This window comes from Anomaloglossus baeobatrachus, chromosome 5, assembly GCF_048569485.1.
Source record: "Anomaloglossus baeobatrachus isolate aAnoBae1 chromosome 5, aAnoBae1.hap1, whole genome shotgun sequence".
Taxonomy (NCBI): Eukaryota; Metazoa; Chordata; class Amphibia; order Anura; family Aromobatidae; genus Anomaloglossus; species Anomaloglossus baeobatrachus.
The window spans coordinates 58,021,044-58,046,516 of NC_134357.1; the positions used below are offsets into that span (position 1 = coordinate 58,021,044).

The 25,473-nt window shown below is 51.6% G+C and overlaps 1 protein-coding gene across 2 annotated transcripts in view; it reads left to right on the forward strand.

Moving 5' to 3' along the window:
- SFR1 (SWI5 dependent homologous recombination repair protein 1) overlaps nucleotides 1-25,473 on the forward strand; it is a 71,006-nt gene that overhangs the window by 30,518 nt on the left and 15,015 nt on the right. For both annotated transcript variants that reach the window (XM_075352274.1, XM_075352275.1), the window contains exon 4: nucleotides 15,293-15,652. In XM_075352274.1, coding sequence (XP_075208389.1) covers nucleotides 15,293-15,652 — 360 coding nt within the window. The remainder of the gene's footprint in view (nucleotides 1-15,292; nucleotides 15,653-25,473) is intronic.

The window sequence follows — 25,473 nt, forward strand, 5'->3', positions numbered from 1 at the left end:
TAAGGATGGCCACTCATTTTTCTTTACTTAGCTGCTTTTTTCTTGTAATAATACAAATTCTAATAGTCTATTCAGTAGGACTATCAGCTGTGTATCCACCAGACTTCTGCACAACACAACTGATGGTCCCAACCCCATTTATAAGGCAAGAAATCCCACTTATTAAGCCTGACAGGGCACACCTGTGAAGTGAAAACCATTTCTGGTGACTACCTCTTGAAGCTCATCAAGAGAATGCCAAGAATGTGCAAAGCAGTAATCAAAGCAAAAGGTGGCTACTTTGAAGAACCTAGAATATAAGACATATTTTCAGTTGTTTCACACTTTTTTGTTAAGTATTTCATTCCACATGTGTTAGTTCATAGTTTTGATGCCTTCAACGTGAATCTACAATTTTCAGACTCATGAAAATAAAGAAAACACTTTGCATGAGGTGTATCTAACCTTGTGTGTCCTACCTGCAGGAGAAGGATCTGGCTGTCTTGCAGTGACCCCACCATTGCGTTTGGTTTTGGATGCCATTTACCAATATTAACATTGTCAAACTGTATCCCCGAAAACCCAGCACCTCTCCTGTCTCCTCTAATCTCTCCGCTTGATCATAAACACATTTTTTCTGTTTATCGCTCATAAAAACATGTTGAAAGTAAAATCTGTTCCTGATCCCTCGGGGGAGGACAGGGGCAGAGATGATTGCCCCACTCTGATAAACGACATTGACTAAACACCTCAGTATCTGAGCCGCTTTCTTACATCTCTATACAAGTTCTTTATTTCATGTCGCTGAGAATTTCCCCGATGAGTCACATTTACTGCGTGATTCTGTACAGGCATAATCATCTTGTTTTTTATTTCTTGGGGGCCCTAAGGCATCTCTGTCACATGACGCCTTAGGCAAAATTTAAGGTAAGAAGACATTTTTTTAATACCAACTTGTAAGGAATCGCAGATGTCATCCCTGTCTGCGAAACATTACAACATACTGCTTATACAGCAGGTGAAATGCATCCAACTCCAGAAACTTCTAACCTCTTAACTTAAGGCCCCGTCACACACAGAGATAAATCTTTGGCAGATCTGTGGTTGCAGTGAAATCATGGACATATTGTGCCATTTGTACACAGCCACAAACCTGGCACCGATTGTCCACAATTTCACTGCAACCACAGATCTGCCGCAGATTTGGCTCTGTGTGTGACAGGGCCTTTACACTTTAGGTGAAAAAAAGAAATACTATAGACCTTGGAAGCCAAATAAACTGTTCCTGAAGAGATTACAAGGCTTGGGCCACACTGTGACTTTGCCGACCAACGTTCCCTCGTTGCTGCTGCTACATCGTGGCGCTATAGAAATGAATGAGGTTGGATTGTGGCACCTACACCGTCGCGACTGGGACAGAAAGTCATAAAAAGGCAGACCCCGATGGATCAGGTTGTTGAACCCTGAAACATCAGAAATGTTTTAAATTTTTGTCTTCCGCAACCCAAAAAGTTTCCACAGCACCGGAAGTAATCAACAATGTGTCTTTCCAAAATAAAATTTTTGTAAAAAAAAACAAAGCCGTACCGTCCGTTTAATATACAGATAAAAAAGAACATGCCAAAGCTTGTTACTAAAAAAAAACAAAAAGCAAAAAATTATAGATATTTTTTGAGGTGTTTACCATATCAGAATGGCCATTCTCATACCTGCTCAGTAGCCACGTCATAGCTACTTGCAGACCGCAGGCACACAGACCCCTCCATGATCGCATCCGGTGAACGGGGCTGCCGCCTGCCATCATCGCTTTACTGCAGTTGAATGCTTTGCGGCCGCAAAGCATTTAACGGTAGTATAGCGACGACTGCAGCGGAATCCCGTTCACCAGACGCGTGCGGCCCGCAAGAAGCAGGTAGGAGGACACCGCAGGAACGGAGGACAGGTGAGAATAATTTTTTTGTGGGACCCTCAAGTATAAGCCAAGGGCGGCGTTTTCAGCATAGAAAAAATAAAAAATGGGCTGAAAAACTCGTCTTATACTCGAGTATATTCCAAACACCCCCCTTTTTACAGATTAAAAATAAAAACTTTAAAAGATATAAATTGGGCAGTATCGACAGGTCATTTTTATCTCGCCATCAACACTATAAGCACAAAAACAAAGCATATTGGCCACATTTATCTATTTATTTTTTTTTTAACTATTTCAATGCACTTGGACTTTTTTCACATTTTTCAGTACATTACATGGCAAAATGAATAGTGTCAATCAAAACTACAACTCGTCCTCCAAAAAACAGGCCCTCACGCGACAGAGACGGAAAAGAAACAAAAAAGCTATGGCTCTTGGAAAAAGATGAAAGAAGAAAAAAACTAAGGCATAAGAAGGAAAACTGGATGTGTCAGAAGGGGTGAAAAGTGTTTACATTTCCGTACGTACGCACCATCTTCGGGCGCCATTTCTTTGAAGCCCACATCGCCGACAGAGCATCTGGGACACCCGCCGCGCCGCCCTGCTCCACACAGCCAGCACAGCGCCCACAGCCAGTACAACCCCCACTGCAGCATCGCCATAATCCAGGACCGCCCATCCCCCCCCTCCTCTGGTAAGCCAGTAAGACACCACTGGAGTATAAGATGGACACCCCCCCCTTATTTTTTTTTTTGTCTCTAAATTTGGGGTGCGTTTTATAATCCTGTGCATCGTATAAAGCAAAACATACGGTAAGGCTACTTTCACACTTGCGTTGGACGGCTTCCGTTGCTATCCGCCGCCTTGAAGAATTACGGTAACCATCGCAGCAAACCGTTTTATTCCTCATAGACTTCCATTAGCTACGGATAGCAATAAATGGCCTTGCGTTGCAGCCGTCAGGCGATGCTGCGTTGCATACGCCTGGCGAATGGAACGCTGCATGTAGCATTTTTTTGCGCTTGGCGGAGTGTCAAAAAAATGCAACCTGCAGGAATCCGTTGGCGTCTGTTTTTATAATGGACGCCTATGGTGGCGGATTCCGTTTAGAATCCGTCATTTGACGGATTCCATTATCTCATCCGTCTTTACACAACTGCGCATGCCCAGATATGTAAAGTCAAGGAAAAAAAACCTATAACGGATTGCGTTATTTTGTACGATCCGTAGCATCCGTTGTGCCACTATATGCAACGCATCAGTTACATCCATCACACAACGCAATGCTATGGATCCCGTCCAACGCAAGTGTGAAAGTACCCTAACAAAAAAGAAGAGTTGCAAAACTACATTTAAAACTCCTGAAGATGTCAACTTAAGGGTGAAACTGAAAATGCAACCTTAGCAAGCGTAACATACAATTTAACACATCATGTTCCATGAGCAAAGCTGCAAATATTGTGCCAGTGTTTATTAAAGTAAGTATACGTCACAAAAAAGGCATGTTTGCATTTTTTTTACAGCGTTTTTTTTTCTCTCTCATTGGTTTCTATGGGTGAAAAAAAACCCAAAACAGATTCCATTGTTCATTATGTGCATTGGCAACATGTAGCATAGACACGAGCATGTTGTGGATTTTTATTCCTTAGTGTACGAATTCTGTTTACTGCTTTTTTCACCCCTTCAATGTACAGGTGTGCCTCTGCAGCAAACTCTGCATGTAACACATAGGGATTTTGCTGTGGAATCACCCAAAAATTCCTGCAAAAGAAAATTCAATTTTCTCTATCGCTTTCATTGGGGGACACAGGACCATGGGTGTATGCAGCTGTGACTAGGAGGCTGACACTAAGTAGACATAAAAAAAAAGTTAGCTCCTCCCTAGCAGTGTACACCCTGAGCCGGAGGCGGATCCCTGCCAGTTTTTTGCTTAGTGTCGTAGGAGGCTGAAGTGGGCCCATATCTCTGTGGGCCAACCTCAGCCTAGGCTATTGCTTTTTTTCCGTTTTTTTCGTGCTATACGGCGCCGCTCAGCCTTCTCATCTCTTCTAGGTTTTTTGTCTCTTCTGCAGGGTTAAAGTCCCTGCATCAGAGAGAACCCTCGCCTTCTCCCCCCCCCCCCATGGGGTACCGGCCCCAGGCTTGTCTGAGGGCTCGAGACACCATGCCCTATCCCCCTCCTGCCCCATGGTACCACCCCAGGGGCTGATTGGGGACCGACATTGTAAATTGTTTAAGGGCACATACTCCCCGTCGACCCCTATGGTACCGTCCCAAGGGGTGCTTCTGGTTGAGGCGACGAGGGATCTCTGGATCCGATGTCAATCGCAGGCTGCAGCGCAGGAGCGCTCACAGCACCAGGCCTCCCCCAGCGTTCTTCCTCCTACCCTGGGCCCAGGCAGTGGATGTCTTCAGGCAGCGCAGGAGCGCTCTGCACAGCTCCCCAGCGCCTCCCCCTGGTGGCTTCCAGGGGCAGACTAGACTCACCGGCAGCTGCAGCATCAGAGGACGGGGCCGTGGAAGAGCGACGCCGCCAGGACGCAGGTAGGATCTTCTCCAGAAGCGCTGTGCTCCCGGCGGCCGTTAACTAATTTAGTTCCCGACTTCGGGCCTACCTCGGGCCGGTGCGCTCTGCCCCCCTGTTTGCGCGCGGCGTTTTTTCCGGCCACGCCCCCTTCGACTTTTGCCCGGAGACAGCCAGCCCAGTGCTGCAGCACGCCCCCCTTCCTCCCAGCATCCCCTACGTGACAGGATCCAGGGAGAGGATCACAGTGGCAGCGCAGGAGCGCTCATCAGCGCCAGGCCTCCCCAGCGTTCACAGGGGTTCGTGGCTTCACAGGGCAGCAGCGCTCAGCAGGTCGGCAACTCTCCAACAGGCAGGCAGGATGGGACCGAGGACCACAGCCTCGCCGGCAGAACGCAGATAAGACTTCGCTGCGCGCCCGGCGGGCCGGCCTCTAATCTAGTCCCCTGCTTCGACCTACCTCAAACCATCAGGCCTCCGTCTCCCAGTGTTGCGCGCGCGTTTTTTTCTTCCCATGCATAACCGCTGCAGGTTCTGCCCGGTCCCAAACCAGCCAGCCCCCTACTGCAAGAAAAAAAAAAAAAGGGCTGCCTTTTTCCTCTTCAGCAATGCGCCCCCCACGTTTTCTGAGACCCCTGCGGACCTGGGTGGGACACAGGACCCGGGTGAGTGCTGCTCCTGCTTAGGAACAGACGATATCTCTTTAATTTGTTCCCCTTTTTTCTCCTGTCTCCCCCCCCCCTAGCGTCACTAGTGTTTTTTCTTTGCCGCTCCATTGGGAGACCCAGACAATTGGGTGTATAGCTTCTGCCTCTGGAGGCCACACAAAGTATTACACTTTTAAAAAAGTGTAACCCCTCCCCTCTGCCTATACACCCTCCCGGGCTCCTCAGTTTTATGCTTTGTGTGGAAGGAGGCACACATCCCCACTCATGCATTCTCATACTTAGTTATGACGGATGGAAGAAAAGAGGACCTCCATGGGGTCCCCGGCATGTTCCCTTCTCACCCCACTATGTCGGCGGTGTTGTTAAGGTTGAGGTACCCATTGCGGGTACAGAGGCTGGAGCCACATGCCGTCTCCTTCACCATCCCTTATGCGGCTCTGGGAGAAGTGAGATCCTAAAAGGTCATCCACGTACTGGGACCGTGCTCCATCCGCAGCCCCTGGTGGAACCTGCCAGACCGGAGCTTCTTCACCCCCAGGGACCGGGCCCTGCAACTTTAAGGTACTCTGTATTTCCATGTGGGGACTGTCCAGGGAGGGTGGTCGCACCTTCTCCCCGGAAGTCCCGCGGTAGTTCCGTCCGTTGTTTTTTTCGGCGGACTTCCGCGCTCACCGTGCCTGCTTGTCGGGCACGGTCTTAAATTTAGTCCCCGGCTTAGCCGCGGCCTAGTCGCGAAAAATCCCGCCCCCGGGCCTGCCTGTCAGGGGTAAGGGCGGGATTACCGACATGACGTCGGATTTGAGGGCTGGAGCATCTTTGCATGTCTCCTCCCCCCTCATTGACCACTGTGGGGCATCCAGATTCCTGCTTTTTGTCGGCGCCGCCCGCGGCTCCACGCCCCCCCTGAGAGCTCCGGCGGCCATTTCTGGCATTCTGCCGGTGTATGTTATCAGCTGCACAGCTCTACAGCTCCGGGGGATCCACGACCGGGAATTTGGAGGACACACCGCTCGTTAGCGGTTGGTAATCCACACCGGTCGCCCGGTGCTGGTTCCCCTAGGGTGCCGGGATCCACCTACCCTCACTGTGAGCAATGCACGACTCCTGCCACGCTTGCTCAGCCGGAGCCTCGGGCACTTGTGGGCCCCTCGGCTCATGTAGATCCTCCTGCTCCCCCTGAGCAGGCTGCAGGGACAGAGTCACCGGCCTTGGCCTCTTTCGCTGAGACGCTCTCCCAGTCACTTTCTCAATCCATTGCACAGTCTATGGACAAATGGTCATCTAAGCTCCTTGAGACATTGCAGTCCAGACCGGGCCCTTCACAGGCCCCGGCCCCTGTTCGTTTGTCTCCTCCAGGCCCTTCTCGGTCCGCGCCGCATCGCGCTCCCAGGATAGCCACTAGGTCCCAGACGGAGGACTCCTGCCCGGATCGCAGCCCCAGGCCGGCTAAGCGGTCTCGCTGGGACTCTTCCCCGGCCTCCTCACACTGCTCTGGATCCCAGCTGGAGGACTCTCAGGAAGACGAGGCGGACGTGGGAGCTCAGGGCTCTGACCCTGACTTCACCCTTAACCTTGATGCCCCTGAAGGGGACGCCTTAGTAAATGATCTTATCTCGTCCATCAACGAGGTGTTGGATCTCTCACCCCCACCTCCTCCTGCAGAGGAGCCGGCTTCTCGACAGGAGAAACACCAATTTAGATTTCCCAAACGTACTCGCAATACGTTTTTTGATCACTCTAACTTCAGGGACGCTGTCCAGAAGCCCAGAGCAGTTCCGGACAAGCGCTTTGCTAAACGGCACACTGACACGCGTTATCCCTTTCCACCTGAAGTCGTTAAGGACTGGGCACACTCCCACAAGGTGGATCCTCCAGTCTCTAGATTGGCCGCTAGGTCCGTTGTGTCTGTTGCCGATGGCTCATCACTGAAGGATGCCACTGACAGACAGATAGAGCTCTTGGTGAAGTCTATTTATGAGGCTACGGGCGCGTCTTTCGCCCCGGCCTTTGCAGCAGTGTGGGCTCTCCAAGCAATCTCGGCATGTCTGACTGAGATTAATGCCGTCACGCGGAATTCTGCTCCGCATGTTTCAATCTTGACCTCTCAGGCATCAGCATTTTCGTCCTACGCCATGAACGCCGTCCTGGACTCCGCTAGCCGTACGGCCGTGGCATCCGCTAACTCCGTGGCAGTCCGTAGGGCCATGTGGCTGCGCGAATGGAAAGCAGACTCTGCTTCCAAAAGGTTCTTAACCGGTTTGCCTTTTTCTGGCGACCGTTTGTTTGGCGAACGGTTGGATGAGATTATTAAGGAATCCTCGGGAAAGGACTCCTCCTTACCCCAGTCCAAGTCTAAGAAACCTCAGGAGAGGAAAATCCAATCGAGGTTTCGGTCCTTTCGTCCCTACGCCAAGAACCAATCCTCTTCGTCCAACCGGCCGGAGAAAGGCCAGAGGAACTCCTATGCGTGGCGGTCCAAGTCACGCCCCCAAAAGGCCGCGGGAGGCACTGCCTCCAAGACGGCCTCCTCATGACTCTCGTCCTCATCCAGCCACATCCTCGGTCGGTGGCAGGCTCTCCCGCTTTGGCGACGCCTGGTGGCCACACGTTCAAGACCGTTGGGTGAGAGACATTCTGTCTCATGGTTACAGGATAGAGTTCAGCTCTCGACCTGCGGCTCGTTTCTTCAGAACCTCCCCACCCCCCGCACAGGCCGACGCATTTTTTCAGGCAGTGGGCGCTCTGAAGATGGAAGGAGTTGTGATTCCCGTTCCCCTTCAGGAACGTGGTCGCGGATTTTACTCCAACTTGTTCGTGGTGCCAAAAAAGGACGGGTCATTCCGTCCCGTTCTGGACCTCAAGCTGCTCAACAGACATGTGAGAACCAGACGATTTCGGATGGAATCTCTCCGCTCGGTCATCGCCTCAATGTCACAAGGAGACTTCCTAGCATCGATCGACATCAAAGATGCTTATCTCCATGTGCCGATCGCACCCGAACACCAACGTTTCCTGCGTTTCGCCATCGGGGACGAACACCTCCAGTTCGTGGCACTGCCTTTCGGCCTGGCGACAGCCCCACAGGTTTTCACCAAAGTCATGGCTTCCGTCGTGGCGGTCCTGCACTCTCAGGGCCACTCGGTGATTCCTTACTTGGACGATCTCCTAGTCAGGGCTCCTTCTCTGGTGGCGTGTCAACGGAGTCTTACCGTCACTCTGGCGACTCTCCAACAGTTCGGGTGGATCATCAACTTCCCGAAATCCAAGTTGACGCCGACCCAATCACTGACTTACCTCGGGATGGAGTTCCATACCCAGCCAGCGTTAGTCAAGCTACCGCGGGACAAACAGCTTTCTCTGCAGACGGGGGTGCAGTCCCTTCTTCGGGGTCAGTCACACTCCTTAAGGCGCCTCATGCACTTCCTGGGGAAGATGGTTGCAGCTATGGAGGCAGTGCCGTTTACGCAATTCCATCTACGGCCACTCCAATGGGACATTCTTCGCAAATGGGACAAGAGTTCGGCTTCCCTCGACAAGAACATCTCTCTTTCCCTCGCAACCAAAACATCACTTCGGTGGTGGCTCCTCCCCACATCTCTGTCCCGGGGAAAATCCTTCCTACCCCCAACCTGGGCCGTGGTCACCACGGACGCGAGTCTGTCAGGTTGGGGAGTGGTCTTTCTCCACCACAGGGCTCAAGGAACCTGGACTCCATTAGAATCATCCCTTCAGATCAATATCCTGGAGATAAGGGCAGTATATCTAGCCCTATTGGCTTTCCATCGGTGGCTGGAGGGCAGGCAGATACGAATCCAGTCGGACAACGCCACTGCCGTCGCCTACATCAACCACCAAGGCGGCACTCGCAGTCGTCAAGCCTTCCAGGAAGTCCGGCGGATTCTGCTGTGGGTGGAAAACACAGACTCCACCATCTCCGCAGTTCACATCCCGGGCTTAGAAAACTGGGGAGCAGATTTTCTCAGTCGTCAGGGCATGGACGCGGGGGAATGGTCTCTTCACCCAGACGTGTTTCGAGAGATCTGCCGCCGCTGGGGAACGCCGGACGTCGATCTCATGGCGTCACGACACAACAACAAGGTCCCGGCCTTCATGGCACGGTCTCAGGATCACAGAGCTCTGGCCGCGGACGCTTTGGTCCAGGATTGGTCGCAGTTTCGACTGCCATATGTGTTTCCCCCTCTGGCGATGCTGCCCAGGGTACTACGAAAAATCCGGTCCGACTGCCGTCGCGCCATTCTCGTCGCTCCAGACTGGCCGAGGCGGTCGCGGTATCCGGATCTGTGGCATCTCACGGTGGGTCAACCGTGGGCACTTCCAGACCGCCCAGACTTGCTGTCCCAAGGCCCGTTTTTCCATCTGAATTCTGTGGCCCTCAACCTGACTGTGTGGCCATTGAGTCCTGGCTCCTAGCGTCTTCAGGGTTGTCTCAGGATGTAATTGCCACCATGAGACAAGTCAGGAAACCAACGTCCGCCAAGATCTATCACAGGACTTGGCAAATCTTCTTATCCTGGTGCTCTGATAACCGTTTTTCTCTATGGCCGTTTGCCTTACCCACTTTTCTTTCATTCCTACAATTTGGAATGGATAAGGGTTTGTCCCTCGGCTCTCTCAAGGGCCAAGTGTCAGCACTCTCCGTGTTTTTTCAAACGCGACTACCAGACTTCCGCAGGTCCGCACGTTCCTGCAGGGGGTTTGCCACATGGTCCCACCTTACAAACGTCCGTTGGAACCTTGGGATCTTAACAGGGTCCTGACGGCTCTTCAAAAGCCGCCTTTTGAGCCGTTGCGGGATGTCCCTCTCTCCCGTCTTTCTCAGAAGGTGGCCTTCCTGGTTGCAGTCACATCACTTCGGAGAGTGTCTGAGCTTGCAGCGCTGTCATGCAAATCTCCTTTCCTGGTCTTCTACCAGGATAAGGTGGTTCTGCGTTCTGTCCCGGAATTCCTCCCTAAGGTGGTATCCCCTTTTCATCTGAATCAGGATATCTCCTTGCCTTCCTTTTGTCCTAATCCAATTCACCAGTGTGAGAAGGATTTGCACTCTTTGGATCTAGTGAGAGCACTCCGGGTCTACGTGTCTCGCACGGCGCCCCTGCGCCGTTCAGACGCGCTCTTTGTCCTTGTTGCTGGCCAGCGTAAGGGCTCCCAGGCCTCCAAGTCCACCTTGGCTAGGTGGATCAAGGAACCGATTCTCGAGGCCTACCGTACTTCTGGGCTTCCGCCCCCTTCAGGGTTGAAGGCCCATTCTACCAGAGCCGTAGGTGCGTCCTGGGCATTGCGGCACCGGGCGACGGCTCAGCAGGTGTGTCAGGCGGCTACGTGGTCTAGCCTGCACACTTTCACGAAGCACTATCAAGTGCATACCCATGCCTCGGCAGACGCCAGTCTAGGTAAGCGAGTCCTCCAGGCGGCTGTTGCCCACCTGTAAGAGGGGGCCGTTTTCGGCCTTTTTTCTATTGAGGTATTGGTTTACCCACCCAGGGACTGCTCTTGGACGTCCCAATTGTCTGGGTCTCCCAATGGAGCGACAAAGAAAAGGGGAATTTTGTTTACTTACCGTAAATTCCTTTTCTTCTAGCTCCTATTGGGAGACCCAACACCCGCCCCTGTGCCCTTCGGGCTGGTTGTTCTTTTGTGTACACATGTTGTTGATGTTGATTTTATCTTTTGGTTCATGGTCTTCAGTTCTCCGAACATCCTTCGGATTGAATTTGCTCTAGACCATTTATAAGTTTTCTCTTTCCTGCTTTTGCACCAAACTGAGGAGCCCGTGGTCCACGGGAGGGTGTATAGGCAGAGGGGAGGGGTTACACTTTTTAAAAGTGTAATACTTTGTGTGGCCTCCAGAGGCAGAAGCTATACACCCAATTGTCTGGGTCTCCCAATAGGAGCTAGAAGAAAAGGAATTTACGGTAAGTAAACAAAATTCCCCTTTTTTCTAAGTACCTCATAGCTTTGTATGCATGCACAGCCTGCTAGATAAAATCCTCCCATCCAGGCTACGCCCCCCGCTCGGCTTGCGCCCCATGTCACCACCAGCACCCGAGCTCCGCGGCACGCTCTTATACGGAGGGGTAGACCCTCTATCCCAGTCTGTGGACTCTCTCTCAAGGGCGTCTAGGACCATCGTGCAGGCGTTGCAGTCGCTTCCTACGCCCGGCCATGCTCCCCCGGTCCAGCTGGCTCTGGACAAGAGTCGGTCTGATCCAGACCCGATCACTAGAGCACAGAAGGGGACCTGCTAGGCCTCCTTTCAAAGCCTCCCGGAGATCTCATCACCTCCAGTCCCCGAGTGTTCCTCGTCCCCGAGGTCGGCCGACCCTTTATTCAGGAGAAGAGTCGGATGCAGCCTCGATACTGATTCCAGATCAGAGGACTGAGGTCGGAGGTAAAGTGGATAGTCCGGCTAAAGCGGTAAGTCATACGCTAGAGCTCCAGACGGACTAGGTGGATACCCAGTGCTTGCATGTCTCCTTAAAACAGGTTTAGCGGGCACACAGGCAATTCGGTGACCATCCAGTCTTTGCTGAAAGTCTGTGCAAGCACTGACTGCAACCGGTCAAGATATTCAACAAGGGTAAGTCGTTTGTTTTTCTTGTTCCCTCTTCCCGAGGCTCTCAAGAAGGTCTGGGCAGGCTCGCCTATGGTCTCCCCGCTGTTTTTTTCCGGCGGTCACCTCCCAGCACTATCTCTCCCGCACATGGCATCGCCCTGAGACGCCACAGTACTCCTACTGCCCTCGCCGCCATCTAGCTGGCAGCATCCATGATGGCCGGGTCCGATAACCTCCACAACGTTTTTTTTTCGCGCGGGATCGAGCAATCCGGAGTTTCACAATCTGGCACACAGTTTGCTCTAGCGGGTGAGTACATACTCATCGCATCTCTTCAGCAGCTTACTGCCCAGTGAAAGCGGCTGGCAGCACGGGGACCATCTGTCGGGCGATCTGGCTCAGAGCCTAGTATGCGGACGCGCCTTTTAGGATATCACTTACAGCCCTCTCCTTTACAAGAGGTCGTTTGTTTGGGGGACTGGCTGGATCAGGTTATAGACGAGATCAAGGGAGCTTCGGTTCCACACGCACGAGAAAACCAGGTCCTCGCAGAGGAACAGGAAGATTCCGTACCTCTACGCACGCCCTCTCTGGCTTTTCTCAGCCACGCCAGCCATCGACGACGACGTCCAGATCACAGTGCTACCCCGCAAGATAACTCTCGGTCGTCGCGCGCGGGACGCAGACCAGGTGGAGGGGGGGACGCCTGTCTCATCCCAATCACGTGTGGCGGACTTAGATCACGGATGCCTGGGTCGGAGAGATGCTGGTCTCAGGGTACATAACAGAGTTTTCAGCAGGTCTATCGTCGGACATATAGGTCGCACCTATTTTGCCAACAGTACAGATGTTCCTGCGTCTCGCAATAGCAGACGATCATTTCTGGTGATTCCGTACCTGGTCGTCTTGTTGATCAGGGGTTCTTCTTCTTTTTGACGACTGTCGCCTAAGTGCTCAGGTCACCATCGATATCCTGTCCCGACTCGGCTAGCTCATCAATCGGAAGAAGCCCTCTCTGGCCCCGGCCAGCAGTATTACCTGTCTAGGCATGGAGTTCGATACCATCCAAGGACGTGTGTCCCTCCAAAGGGACCTCCAGATCCTCTGTCACTCCAAGCCGAAGAATCATCAGTCGGATGGTGGCGGCAATAGAGGGGTTCCGTTTGCCGCGTCCACCTTCGTCTCCTTCACCTGACTTGGCCGAACAGATGGGCAATTCTCTATTCACCTTGACTCGCAGGATCCTATTGACTCCGGCAACCCGCCACTCGTTTTTTATGGTGGACCAGCGGCTCTCATCGGTCCAGTGGAATGTTTTTTCATACCAATACACTGGCAGGCTGTCAACACTGATACCAGTCCTCTGACTGGAGAGCGGTGTTCCGAAACACGCGGCTCACGGTCGTTGTTTTTATCCCAGGAGAGCCGTCTGCCTATCAATTTTTTTTTTAGGGATCGGAGTTTTTTCTCCGACCCCCTACAGAATTTTTTCTTTGCAGCTTTTCATACAAGAATCGCCATCCAGTATTCACTCGGACATCACCTGGGCGGAACAAGGAGCGTCATGGCGATGACATAGGTGAAGAAGATTTTATAGTGGGCATAGCCTCACCACTCCAGAATTTGTCCGCAATCATTTTCCCCGCCGTGGAGAATTGGGCAGCAGACTATATCAGCAAGGTCTGGCGGCAGGCGAATGATCCTTCAACAGAGAGGTTTTTCAAATGGATCTGCCTTAGATGAGATATTCTGAATGTGGACCGGTTGGCTTCTCGATTCATCAATCAAGTCACAAGAGTCCTCAAGAAATTCAGAGCAGGGGGCATCCCAGTGACTCTCATTGCCGTGGATTGATCCAGGCAAGCGTTGTTCGCAGAGCTCGCGCAGTTCATCAGACACCCATGGTGGCGTCCAGATCGTCTGAACCTCCTGTCGCAAGTCCTCTTTGCCATCAATATTCAGGGGTTCTCAATTTGACTGCATGGCTGTGGAACCATGGCTATTAGCCCAGGCAGGCTTTATTCCACAGGTGTTACAGACCATGGTCAGAACTCAGAAGCCTCCGTCTCCAAACATCTACTACCGCACCGGAAAGGTCTCCTTTCAAGAGTGTGAGGTCAACGTCAACTCAGCTCCACTGGATCTGTCACTCCCAGAGTTACTGGCCTTCCTACAGTCCGGCTTACAGGCGGGTCTCTCGCCAGCAACCTTCAAAGGGCAGGTGTCGGCTCTATCTCTTTATTCCAGAGAATTTCTTGCATCTCGGCCTCAGGTCAGGACGTTCTTCCAAGGAGTCTTTCATCTGACACCGCTGGATCTTTCCCCGCTAGAACCATGGAACCTCCAGCTGGCTCTAGGTTCTCGTCAATTAGCCCCGTTCGATCATAAATTTCACGCCTATCCGAGAAGGAAGCTTTGTTGAGGACAGTCACCTCAATCAGGGGAAGGTCTGCCCTGTCAACCCTCTCATGCGGGTCACGTTTTTGTCTCGTTCTTTCCCAAGACGAGATTGTTTGGCACCCGTCTTAGGTTTTTGTCCTACCGGATGTAGTATCTGAACGAGGGATGGTGGCTCCATCCTTCGGCCCAGCCTCCATTCGATCCTTGGAGAGGTCACGACTTACACCGGATCTAGTGCGAGCTCGGAGGAGTTACGTTTCGAGATCCGCGCCCTTCTGCAGCTTGGACGGCTTTTTCGTCCTCTCTACTGGACCCAGGAGGGGTATGCCGGCGTCCAAGGCTATCACTGCGAATTGGATCAGGCCGACCGTTTCCGAGACCTACAGGATTAGAGTCAGGTTTTCTCCGAGGGGTGTAAAAGCCTTTCCACCTGTGCAATTAAGGCGTCTGGGACAATCGGACGCCAGGCGTCAGCCGAGCAAAATCTACAGAGCCGCCGCGTAGTCAAGTTTTTCTTACTTTTTCCAGGTGTTCAAAAATACAGCAAGGGGCTGTCGCACCTATGATAAGCCGTTTTACTTTTGCACCGAGCATTCTTACACAGTCTTTGGATATGTTTTGAATCTGTATGATTACTTCTGTACCCACCCAGGGACTGCTTTTGGACGTCCCATGGTCCTGTGTCCCCCAATGAAAGCGATAGAGAAAAGAAGGATTTTTGTGTACTCACCGTAAAATCTCTTTCTCTGAGTCTTCATTGGGGGACACAGGACCATGGGTGTATGCTGCTGTGACTAGGAGGCTGACACTAAGTAGACATAAAAAAAAAGTTAGCTCCTCCCTAGCAGTGTACACCCTGAGCCGGAGGCGGATCCCTGCCAGTTTAGTGTACAAGCAGTAGTAGGAGAAACCTGAACAACCATAACTAATCAAGGTAATAACAAGAAACACACAGTATCTTATCTAAACCTATACTGTATATAAAAACATAAATAAGCCGGGAACAGAAGATTGTGTTTCCATAAAGAACCAGTAACATCCGGCGACTAAGAGCAACCCAATATCCAAACAGGGTGGGTGCTGTGTCCCCCAATGAAGACTCAGAGAAAGAGATTTTACGGTGAGTACACAAAAATCCTTCTTTTTCTGTATCGGGCCTAATACATAATGCAGTTTACAAATGTAGAAACTTAAACCACTCCACACCAATAATGTTTTTTTTTTTATTTCTGTAGCTCAGGACTGCGAGACTTCAAGAACGTCTGAAGAAATGTCGAAGATCTCTTAATTCATTGTCTTCTGTGGCAAAACGGCTGAAAGTAGACGGCGATGAGAGTGCCGATACTGCACAATGCTCCAGCGAGTCTTCTCTTTCCAAAGTCTCAGATCATAGCTCTACCGGTGTCCCCATCCCTGGACCGAGCGGTGTGTCAGAAGACGGAGCGCCATCCAAAGCTTCTCCATCCAAGCCGGATATCTCTGCTTGTAAAAAACACCAAGAAATGCTGCAAGATATAAAGAGATTCCAGAAGCAAATAAAGGAGAAGGAAGAACATCTGAGAAGACTGAAGATGGTCAAATTGTACAGATCGAAGGTACAATCTGTATAACTGATTATAGTCTATGGGTGTTAGGATGTCCCAGCAGTCAGTGTTATTATTATAGGGAGCATCCAGTATCAAGTGTTCAATCCCATCCTTACCTCCCAAACCAGCACCACTCCCGTGTTCCCTCTGGACTCCAAAAATAATGTTATGTGACCGCTGCAGCCAATCAGTGATGTGATCGTTGACAACCTCTTTAATCGCAAATCTGTGATCATAGAAGGTGTAAATTTCATTCTGATTTTAGAGTAGTCAAAAATTAACCACATTTATTTAAAGGGAACCTGTCAGGTGCAATATGCACCCAGAACCACGAGCAGTTCTGGGTGCATATTTGTGATTCCTGCCTAACCGTCCCTGTATCTAGTATCATAGATAAAGAGATCTTTAGAGAAAGTATTTCTAAAGATCGTTTATCATATGCTTATGAGGCCAGCGACTAGTCGCAAGGGCGTTAGTTCCTTTGGCTAGTCAGCCCACATAGCATGTTGGCACGGCCCTGTAGACGTACTAACATGCTAATGAACGCGCAGTGGCGCTGCACATACCTCACTCTCGATGGGATGGATGTATACTTCGCATGTTCCGGAGTCCCCAGGACTTCCGATCATGAGCACAAAACTGATGTCGGGTGTAAGCTTCCCAGCTTCAGTGAGGTATAGTGTGCATGACCAGAAGTGCTGAAGACTCCGGATCATCTGGAGTATGCATCCATCCTCCGCCAGCTGCCATTGAGAGTGAGGTATGTGCGGTGTCACTGCGCGTTCATTGGCATGTTAGTATGTCCACAGGGGTGTGCTAACATGCTATGTGGGCTGACTAGCCAAGGGAACTAACGCCCCTGTGACTAGTCCCTGCACTCATTAGCATATCATAAAGGAGATTTAGAAATACTTTTCTAAAGATCTCTTTATCTATGCTAGTTTATACAGGGACAGTTAGGCAGGGATTTGCAATATGCACCCAGAACTGCTTGTGGTTCGGGGGGCATATTGCACCTGACAGGTTCCCTTTAACTAACGTGCACCTTTTAATAGATTTAGTAACATTTTACTCCAATGTCACCTTCCCGCTGGACCCGCTTCTGACTTAGGCTCAAAAAAACTACATAAAAAAATCTGTTGTGGTGTTAAAAAAAAAAAAAAAAAAAAAATGCTGATTGTCAAACGACCTTTCTAACAACTGGGAGGAAGATGTTTTATGCCAGAGTATTTCCCTGAAGAGCATTTCTAGATAAAGGTTATAGATTGTCTTAAGCCCATAAATCAGAATAGATAATGGCATAAACATCTGCATATCGTTCAATTTATATATAGCAATGCACATGTGCATACATATTCATCATATATGGCGCAGAAGGAACTATAATACCTGAACCAAATCGCTGGGGAACAAACCAAAAAAACACAGAGAGGCGATCAGCGGTTCAACATTTTTTATTACATTATGATCAATACCTACACTGGTTGCGGTGATGTATACCGTTTTTCCTTCCCATCACCTGTCAACTTGTTCTAAATCCCATAAATCAGGTAGAGCTATAGCCAAGGTTTCTGAGAAATAATGTATGGCAATGTCTTTAAAGGGGAAATCCCTATAGGATAGGGGATAACTTGCTGGTTGCTGTTGGGGGATCTGCACGCTACGACCCCCAGAGATTGGGTCTGGTAGAGTTGAGTGAGTTTCGAAATATTTGCGATACTCGTAACAAGTACTGTGTAATACTCACATATTCATTCCAAATAGTACAATAGGATAAGCGAGTAATTGTCTGTGGATTGGGAAATGCTAGTAATTTTCTGCTGGATTCCAACAGAAAATTACTCGCATTTCCCATTGACTTGCATTGCACACGCTATTCGGAGCGAATATGCGAGTATTACACAGTACTCGCTATGAGTATTGCGAACACGAATATTTCGAAACTAGCTCAACTCTAGTCTCTAGAACTCCAAGAATGTGACTGCAGCCCCGTCCTGAATGCAGAGGAGGTGCACATCCTTTTTATTCATTGTCCATGTGTCTGCTAATTACAGCGCTCTGCTTTCTCTGGCAGTCCCATAGAGAATGAATGGAGAATCTGCACCTCCTCTTAATGCAGTACAGGGCTGCGGAGCCCGATCCTCTGGGATCCTTAGCCCCGTTCTTGGGATTGCTGGGGGGTTGCATTAGTCATACCCCCCAGCGATCAGCAAGTCATCCCCTATCCTATGGATATTTGATGAGGGTTTTTGTTTTTTTTGCAATATCCATTGAGTGATTTTTCTTTCCAATAAAATGATAAATTAATCGATTGATTGCGGTAAATAAAATGGCATAAAAGCTGCAAAGTCAGACCACAGCTTCTTATTCTTATACCCCTGTGGTTTCCCTATGAGCTTCACTACACTTTTCTTTGTCGCTCCATTGGGAGACCCAGACAATTGGGTGTATAGCTTCTGCCTCCGGAGGCCACACAAAGTATTACACTTAAAAGTGTAAACCCCTCCCCTCTGCCTATACACCCCCCGTGCATCACGGGCTCCTCAGTTTTTATGCTTTGTGTTGAAGGAGGCACACATGCACGCAAGCTCCACAATTTAGTCAGCAGCAGCTGCTGACTATATCGGATGGAAGAAAAGAGGGCCCATAACAGGGCCCCCGGCATGCTCCCTTCTCACCCCACTCTGGTCGGCGGTGCTGTTAAGGTTGAGGTACCCATTGCGGGTACAAAGGCTGGAGCCACATGCTGTTTTTCTTCCCCATCCCTTAGGGGCTCTGGGTGAAGTGGGATCCTAACCGGTCACCAGGCACTGGGACCGTGCTCCCTCCGCAGCCCCTGGGGGAATCTGCTGGACAGGAGACCGGGTATCGTCAGGGACAGGCCCTGCTCCTCTGAGGTACTCTGTGTCCCCTTGGGGACGGCGCATAGAGCGCCTGTCCAATGGACGCTGCAGCAGCTGCTGGTTGTGTTTGTGCGCCGGGACTACCGCGCTGACCGCGCTTGTTTGCCGGCCGCGCTTATAACTTTAGTCCCCGGCTTTTGCGGCCTAGTACCGCATATTCCCGCCCCCGGGCCTGCCAGTCTGGGGTAAGGGCGGGACGCTGCACTGGACGTCAGCGCTGAGGGCTGGAGCATACTTAGTATCCTCCTCCCCCCTCACTGAGCACCGTGGGGCACCAGATTCCCGCACTTTCTAAGGCACGCCCACGGCTCCCTCCTCCTCCTCTCAGAACGCTGGCAGCCATTCCTATCAGCACTTCTGACGCTGGAGAACTTCAGAGACGAGCTCCACAGCTCTGGGAGGCCCAGGCAGGGAATCTGGTGGTCACACAAACGCTGAGGGCGGTCGGTAAGCCGCACCTGTTACTAGGTGCTTGCCCCCCTGGGTGCCGAAGTGTATATTTATATGCTTATATTGTATACATTTACTCTGTACGGCCGCACTATTGCTTTGGCTATATACCCTCTCTGATTGCTCTAAGAGGAGACAACAGCATGTCGTCCGCAAAAAGCAAGGGTGCCAAGGCACAGGCTTACTTTGCAACCTGTACCTCATGTGCGGCTATGCTACCTGCAGGTTCCACCTACCCTCATTGTGTGCAATGCTCGGCCCCTGTGACACTCACTCAGCCGGAGCCTCTGCCACTGGTGGGACCCTCGGCCCAGGTGGAACCACCTGCTGCCACTGTCCAGGTGACAGGGACAGAGTTTGCAGTATTCGCTGACAAACTTTCTGAGTCTATGGATAAATGGTCTGCTAAGATACTAGAAGCTTTGCAGTCCAGACCTGTAACACAGGCCCCGGGCACTGTTGAACCTTTTCACTCAGACCCCCCTCGGTCGGCGCAGCAAAGTGCTCCTGGGGCGACTCATAGGTCCCACGGTGAGGACTCTGACACGGACCGCAGTCCCAGACCGGCTAAGCGGGCTCGCCGGGAGCTTCCCTCGACTTCATCACAGTGTTCAGGGTCTCAGCATGAGGACTCTCTGGAGGATGAAGCGGAGGTGGCAGATCAGGGCTCTGATTCTGACGCCGCTCTCAACCTTGATACACCTGAAGGGGACGCCATAGTAAACGACCTTATAGCGTCCATCAATCAGGTGTTGGATCTTTCTCCTCCAACTCCTCAGATTGAGGAGTCAGCTTCTCAGCAGGAGAAATTCCATTTTAGGTTTCCCAAACGTACACAGAGTGCGTTTCTTGATCACTCCGACTTCAGAGATACAGTCCAGAAACACCGAGCTTTTCCAGATAAGCGCTTTACTAAGCGCCTTAATGTTACACATTATCCCTTCCCCCCTGACGTAGTCAAGGGTTGGGCTCAGTGTCCCAAGGTGGATCCTCCAATCTCTAGACTGGCGGCTAGATCCATAGTTGCAGTGGCAGACGGTGCATCACTCAAGGATGCCACTGACAGGCAGATAGAGCTCCTGATGAAATCCATCTATGAAGCTATCGGCGCGTCCTTTGCTCCGGCATTCACAGCCGTATGGGCACTCCAAGCTATCTCAGCTTGTCAGTCTGAGATTAATGCAGTCACACGTGCCTCTACTCCGCAGGTTGTGTCCTTAACCTCTCAGGCGTCGGCGTTTGCGTCCTACGCCATGAATGCTGTCCTGGACTCTGCGAGCCGTACGGCGGTAGCATCCGCCAATTCGGTGGCAGTCCGCAGGGCCATGTGGCTACGTGAATGGAAGGCAGACTCTGCTTCCAAAAAGTTCTTAACCGGTTTGCCATTTTCTGGCGACCGCCTGTTTGGCGAGCAATTGGATGAAATCATTAAACAATCCAAGGGAAAGGACTCGTCCATACCCCAGTCCAAACCAAACAGACCTCAACAACGGAAGGTACAATCGAGGTTTCGGTCCTTTCGGCCCTCAGCCAAGTCTCAATTCTCCTCGTCCAACAGGCCACAGAAGGGTCAGAGGAACTCTGATTCATGGCGGTCTAAGTCACGTCCTAAAAAGACCGCCGGAGGAACCGCTCCCAAAGCGGCCTCCTCATGACTTTCGGCCTCCCCAAACCGCATCCTCGGTCGGTGGCAGGCTCTCCCGCTTTTGCGACGCCTGGTTGCCACATGTCCAAGACCGATGGGTGAGAGACATTCTGTCTCACGGTTACAGGATAGAGTTCCGCTCTCGTCCTCCGACTCGTTTCTTCAGAACATCTCCGCCCCCCGAGCGAGCCGACGCTCTTCTTCAGGCGGTGAGCACTCTGAAGGCAGAAGGATTGGTGATCCCTGTTCCCCTTCAGCAATGGGGTCACGGTTTTTACTCCAACTTGTTTGTGGTGCCAAAAAAGGACGGATCTTTCCGTCCCGTTCTGGACCTCAAACTGCTCAACAAACACGTGAAAACCAGGCGGTTCCGGATGGAATCTCTCCGCTCCGTCATCGCCTCGATGTCCCAAGGAGACTTCCTAGCATCAATCGACATCAGGGATGCTTATCTCCACGTGCCGATTGCACCAGATCATCAGCGCTTCCTGCGTTTCGCCATCGGGGACGAACACCTTCAGTTCGTGGCGCTGCCTTTCGGCCTGGCGACAGCCCCTCGGGTCTTCACCAAGGTCATGGCAACAGTGGTAGCAGTCCTACACTCTCAGGGACACTCGGTGATCCCTTACTTAGACGATCTCCTTGTCAAGGCCCCCTCTCGGGTGGCATGCCAACACAGCCTGAACATTGCTCTGGAGACTCTCCAGAGATTCGGGTGGATCATCAATTTCCCAAAGTCAAAATTGACACCGACCCAATCGCTGACATATCTCGGGATGGAGTTTCATACTCTCTCAGCGATAGTGAAACTTCCGCTGGACAAACAGCGTTCACTACGGACAGGGGTGCAATCTCTCCTTCGAGCCCAGTCGCACCCCTTGAGGCGCCTCATGCACTTCCTAGGGAAGATGGTGGCAGCAATGGAGGCAGTTCCATTTGCGCAGTTTCATCTGCGTCCACTTCAATGGGACATTCTCCGCAAATGGGACAGGAAGTCGACGTCCCTCGACAGGAACGTCTCCCTTTCTCGGGCAGCCAAGGCCTCCCTTCAGTGGTGGCTTCTTCCCACTTCTTTGTCGAAGGGGAAATCATTCCTACCCCCATCCTGGGCTGTGGTCACGACGGACGCGAGTCTGTCAGGGTAGGGAGCGGTCTTCCTCCACCACAGGGCTCAGGGTACCTGGACTCAGCCAGAGTCCTCCCTTCAGATCAATGTTCTGGAGATAAGGGCAGTGTATCTAGCCCTAAAGGCGTTCCAGCCGTGGCTGGAAGGCAGGCAGATCCGAATTCAGTCGGACAACACCACGGCGGTGGCATACATCAACCACCAAGGCGGCACACGCAGTCGGCAAGCCTTCCAGGAAGTTCGGCGGATTCTGCTGTGGGTGGAAGCCACAGCCTCCACCATCTCCGCAGTTCACATCCCGGGCGTAGAAAACTGGGAAGCAGACTTTCTCAGTCGCCAGGGCATGGACGCAGGGGAATGGTCTCTTCACCCGGACGTGTTTCAAGAGATCTGTTGCCGCTGGGGGAAGCCGGACGTCGACCTAATGGCGTCCCGGCACAACAACAAGGTCCCGGCATTCATGGCACGGTCTCAAGATCACAAAGCTCTGGCGGCAGACGCATTAGTTCAGGATTGGTCGCAGTTTCGGCTGCCTTATGTATTTCCTCCTCTGGCACTACTGCCCAGAGTATTACGCAAGATCAGGTCCGACTGCCGCCGCGCCATCCTCATCGCCCCAGACTGGCCGAGGAGGTCGTGGTACCCGGATCTGTGGCATCTCACGGTGGGTCAACCGTGGGCACTACCAGACCGTCCAGACTTACTGTCTCAAGGGCCATTTTTCCATCTGAATTCTGCGGCCCTGAACCTGACTGTGTGGCCATTGAGTCCTGGATCCTAGCGTCTTCAGGGTTATCTCAAGAGGTCATTGCCACTATGAGACAGGCCAGGAAACCAACGTCCGCCAAGATCTACCACAGGACGTGGAAGATCTTCTTATCCTGGTGCTCTGATCAGGGTTTTACTCCCTGGCCATTTGCCTTGCCCACTTTTCTGTCCTTCCTTCAATCCGGAATGGAAAAGGGTTTGTCTCTCGGCTCTATTAAGGGACAAGTCTCGGCGCTCTCTGTGTTTTTTCAAAAGCGTCTAGCCAGGCTTCCGCAGGTCCGCACGTTCCTGCAGGGAGTTTGCCACATAGTCCCTCCTTACAAGCGTCCGCTAGAACCCTGGGATCTGAACAGGGTGCTAACGGCTCTTCAGAAACCACCTTTCGAGCCAATGAGAGATATTTCTCTTTCACGCCTTTCGCAGAAGGTGGTCTTCCTAGTGGCAGTCACATCACTTCGGAGAGTGTCTGAGCTAGCTGCACTGTCATGCAAAGCCCCCTTCCTGGTGTTTCACCAGGACAAGGTGGTTCTGCGTCCGGTTCCGGAATTTCTCCCTAAGGTGGTATCCCCTTTTCATCTCAATCAGGATATCTCCTTACCTTCTTTTTGCCCTCATCCAGTTCACCAATGTGAAAAGGATTTGCACTTGTTAGATCTTGTGAGAGCACTTAGACTCTACATTTCTCGTACGGCGCCCCTGCGCCGCTCGGATGCGCTCTTTGTCCTTGTCGCTGGCCAGCGTAAAGGGTCGCAGGCTTCCAAGTCAACCTTGGCTCGGTGGATCAAGGAACCAATTCTTGAAGCCTACCGTTCTTCTGGGCTTCCGGTTCCTTCAGGGCTGAAAGCCCATTCTACCAGAGCCGTGGGTGCGTCCTGGGCATTGCGGCACCAGGCTACGGCTCAGCAGGTGTGTCAGGCGGCTACCTGGTCGAGTCTGCACACTTTCACGAAACACTATCAGGTGCATACCTACGCTTCGGCAGATGCCAGCCTAGGTAGGCGAGTCCTTCAGGCGGCGGTTGCCCACCTGTAGGAAGGGGCCGTTTCACGGCTCTATTACCGAGGTATTCTTTTACCCACCCAGGGACTGCTTTTGGACGTCCCAATTGTCTGGGTCTCCCAATGGAGCGACAAAGAAGAAGGGAATTTTGTTTACTTACCGTAAATTCCTTTTCTTCTAGCTCCTATTGGGAGACCCAGCACCCGCCCCTGTTCCCTTCGGGCTGTTGTTCTTTTGTGTACACATGTTGTTCATGTTGAATTGTTCTGGGTTCATGGTTTTCAGTTCTCCGAACATCCTTCGGATTGAATTTACCTTAGACCAATTTATAAGTTTCCTCCTTCCTGCTTTTGCACCAAAACTGAGGAGCCCGTGATGCACGGGGGGGTGTATAGGCAGAGGGGAGGGGTTTACACTTTTAAGTGTAATACTTTGTGTGGCCTCCGGAGGCAGAAGCTATACACCCAATTGTCTGGGTCTCCCAATAGGAGCTAGAAGAAAAGGAATTTACGGTAAGTAAACAAAATTCCCTTCTTTTAGTGGTTTTTCGGTACAAATGTGATAATAGGCTTATAAGGGTGAGTGTGAAAATAACATACAAACAATAGGAAGTTGTCAGCCAATGCTTGGGGCTACTCAAGGCCCCTTTACACACTGAGACTTTCTAGCAATCCCACCAGCAATCCCGACCTGGCCAGGATCGCTGGAAAGTCTCTAACAGTCGCTTGTAAGCTGTCAAACAGGCAAACCTGGGCAATGACGCAGCAGCGATCCGGACCTGCAGAACGACCTAGCTAGTCATTGGGGACGTGTCAAAGCAGCTATTTCGAAGTCGCTAAGGCTGCTTTCACACTACTTTTTTTTTAGCACGCGTCATGAACGTTTTTTTTGCTGTAAATGCGGATCCTGTATTTGCAAAGAAAAACGCATTAAACGCATGTGTTTTCTTTGTCGCTCCATTGGGAGACCCTGACAATTGGGTGTATAGCTTCTGCCTCTGGAGGCCACACAAAGTATTACACTTTGAAAAAGTGTAACCCCTCCCCTCTGCCTATACACCCTCCCGTGGACCACGGGCTCCTCAGTTTTATGCTTTGTGTGGAAGGAGGCACATCCACTCATAAAGAAAAAAAAAAAAAAGATTTCTCATACACAGTATGACGGAAGAAAAGAGGTCCCCTATGGGGTCCCCGGCATGCTCCCTTCTCACACCACTATGTCGGCGGTGTTGTTAAGGTTGAGGTACCCATTGCGGATACAGAGGCTGGAGCCACATGCCGTCTCCTTCACCATCCCTTATGCGGCTCTGGGAGAAGTGGGAGCCTCATCGGTCATTCACCTGCTGAGACCGTGCTCCATCCGCAGCCCCTGGTGGAACCTGCCGGACCGGAGCGTCTTCACCCCCAGGGACCGGGCCCTGCACCTTGAAGGTACTCTGTGTCCCCATGGGGGGACTGTACAGGGAGAGAGGTCGCCCTTCTCCCCGGAAGCGCCGTCCGTTGTTTTTTCATCGGACGTCCGCGCCGACCGTGCTTGCTTGTCGGGCACGGCCTTAAATTTAGTCCCCGGCTTCACCGCGGCCTAGTCGCGAAAAATCCCACCCCCGGGCCTGCCTGTCAGGGGTAAGGGCGGGATTACCGACAGAGGGCTGGAGCATTTTTGCACGTCTCCCCTCCCCTCTCATTGACCACTATGGGGCCTCCAGATTCCCGCCTTTTGCCAGCACCGCCCATGGCTCCACACCCCCATTGAGAGCTCCGGCGGCCATGTTTGGCATTTTACCGGTGTATGCTGCAGCTGCACAGCTCTACAGCTCCGGGGGACCCACGACAGGGAATCTGGAGGACACAAGCGGTTGGTAAGCCACACCGGTCACCCGGTGCTGGTTCCCCTAGGGTGCCAGAGAATATATATATATATATATATATATATATATATA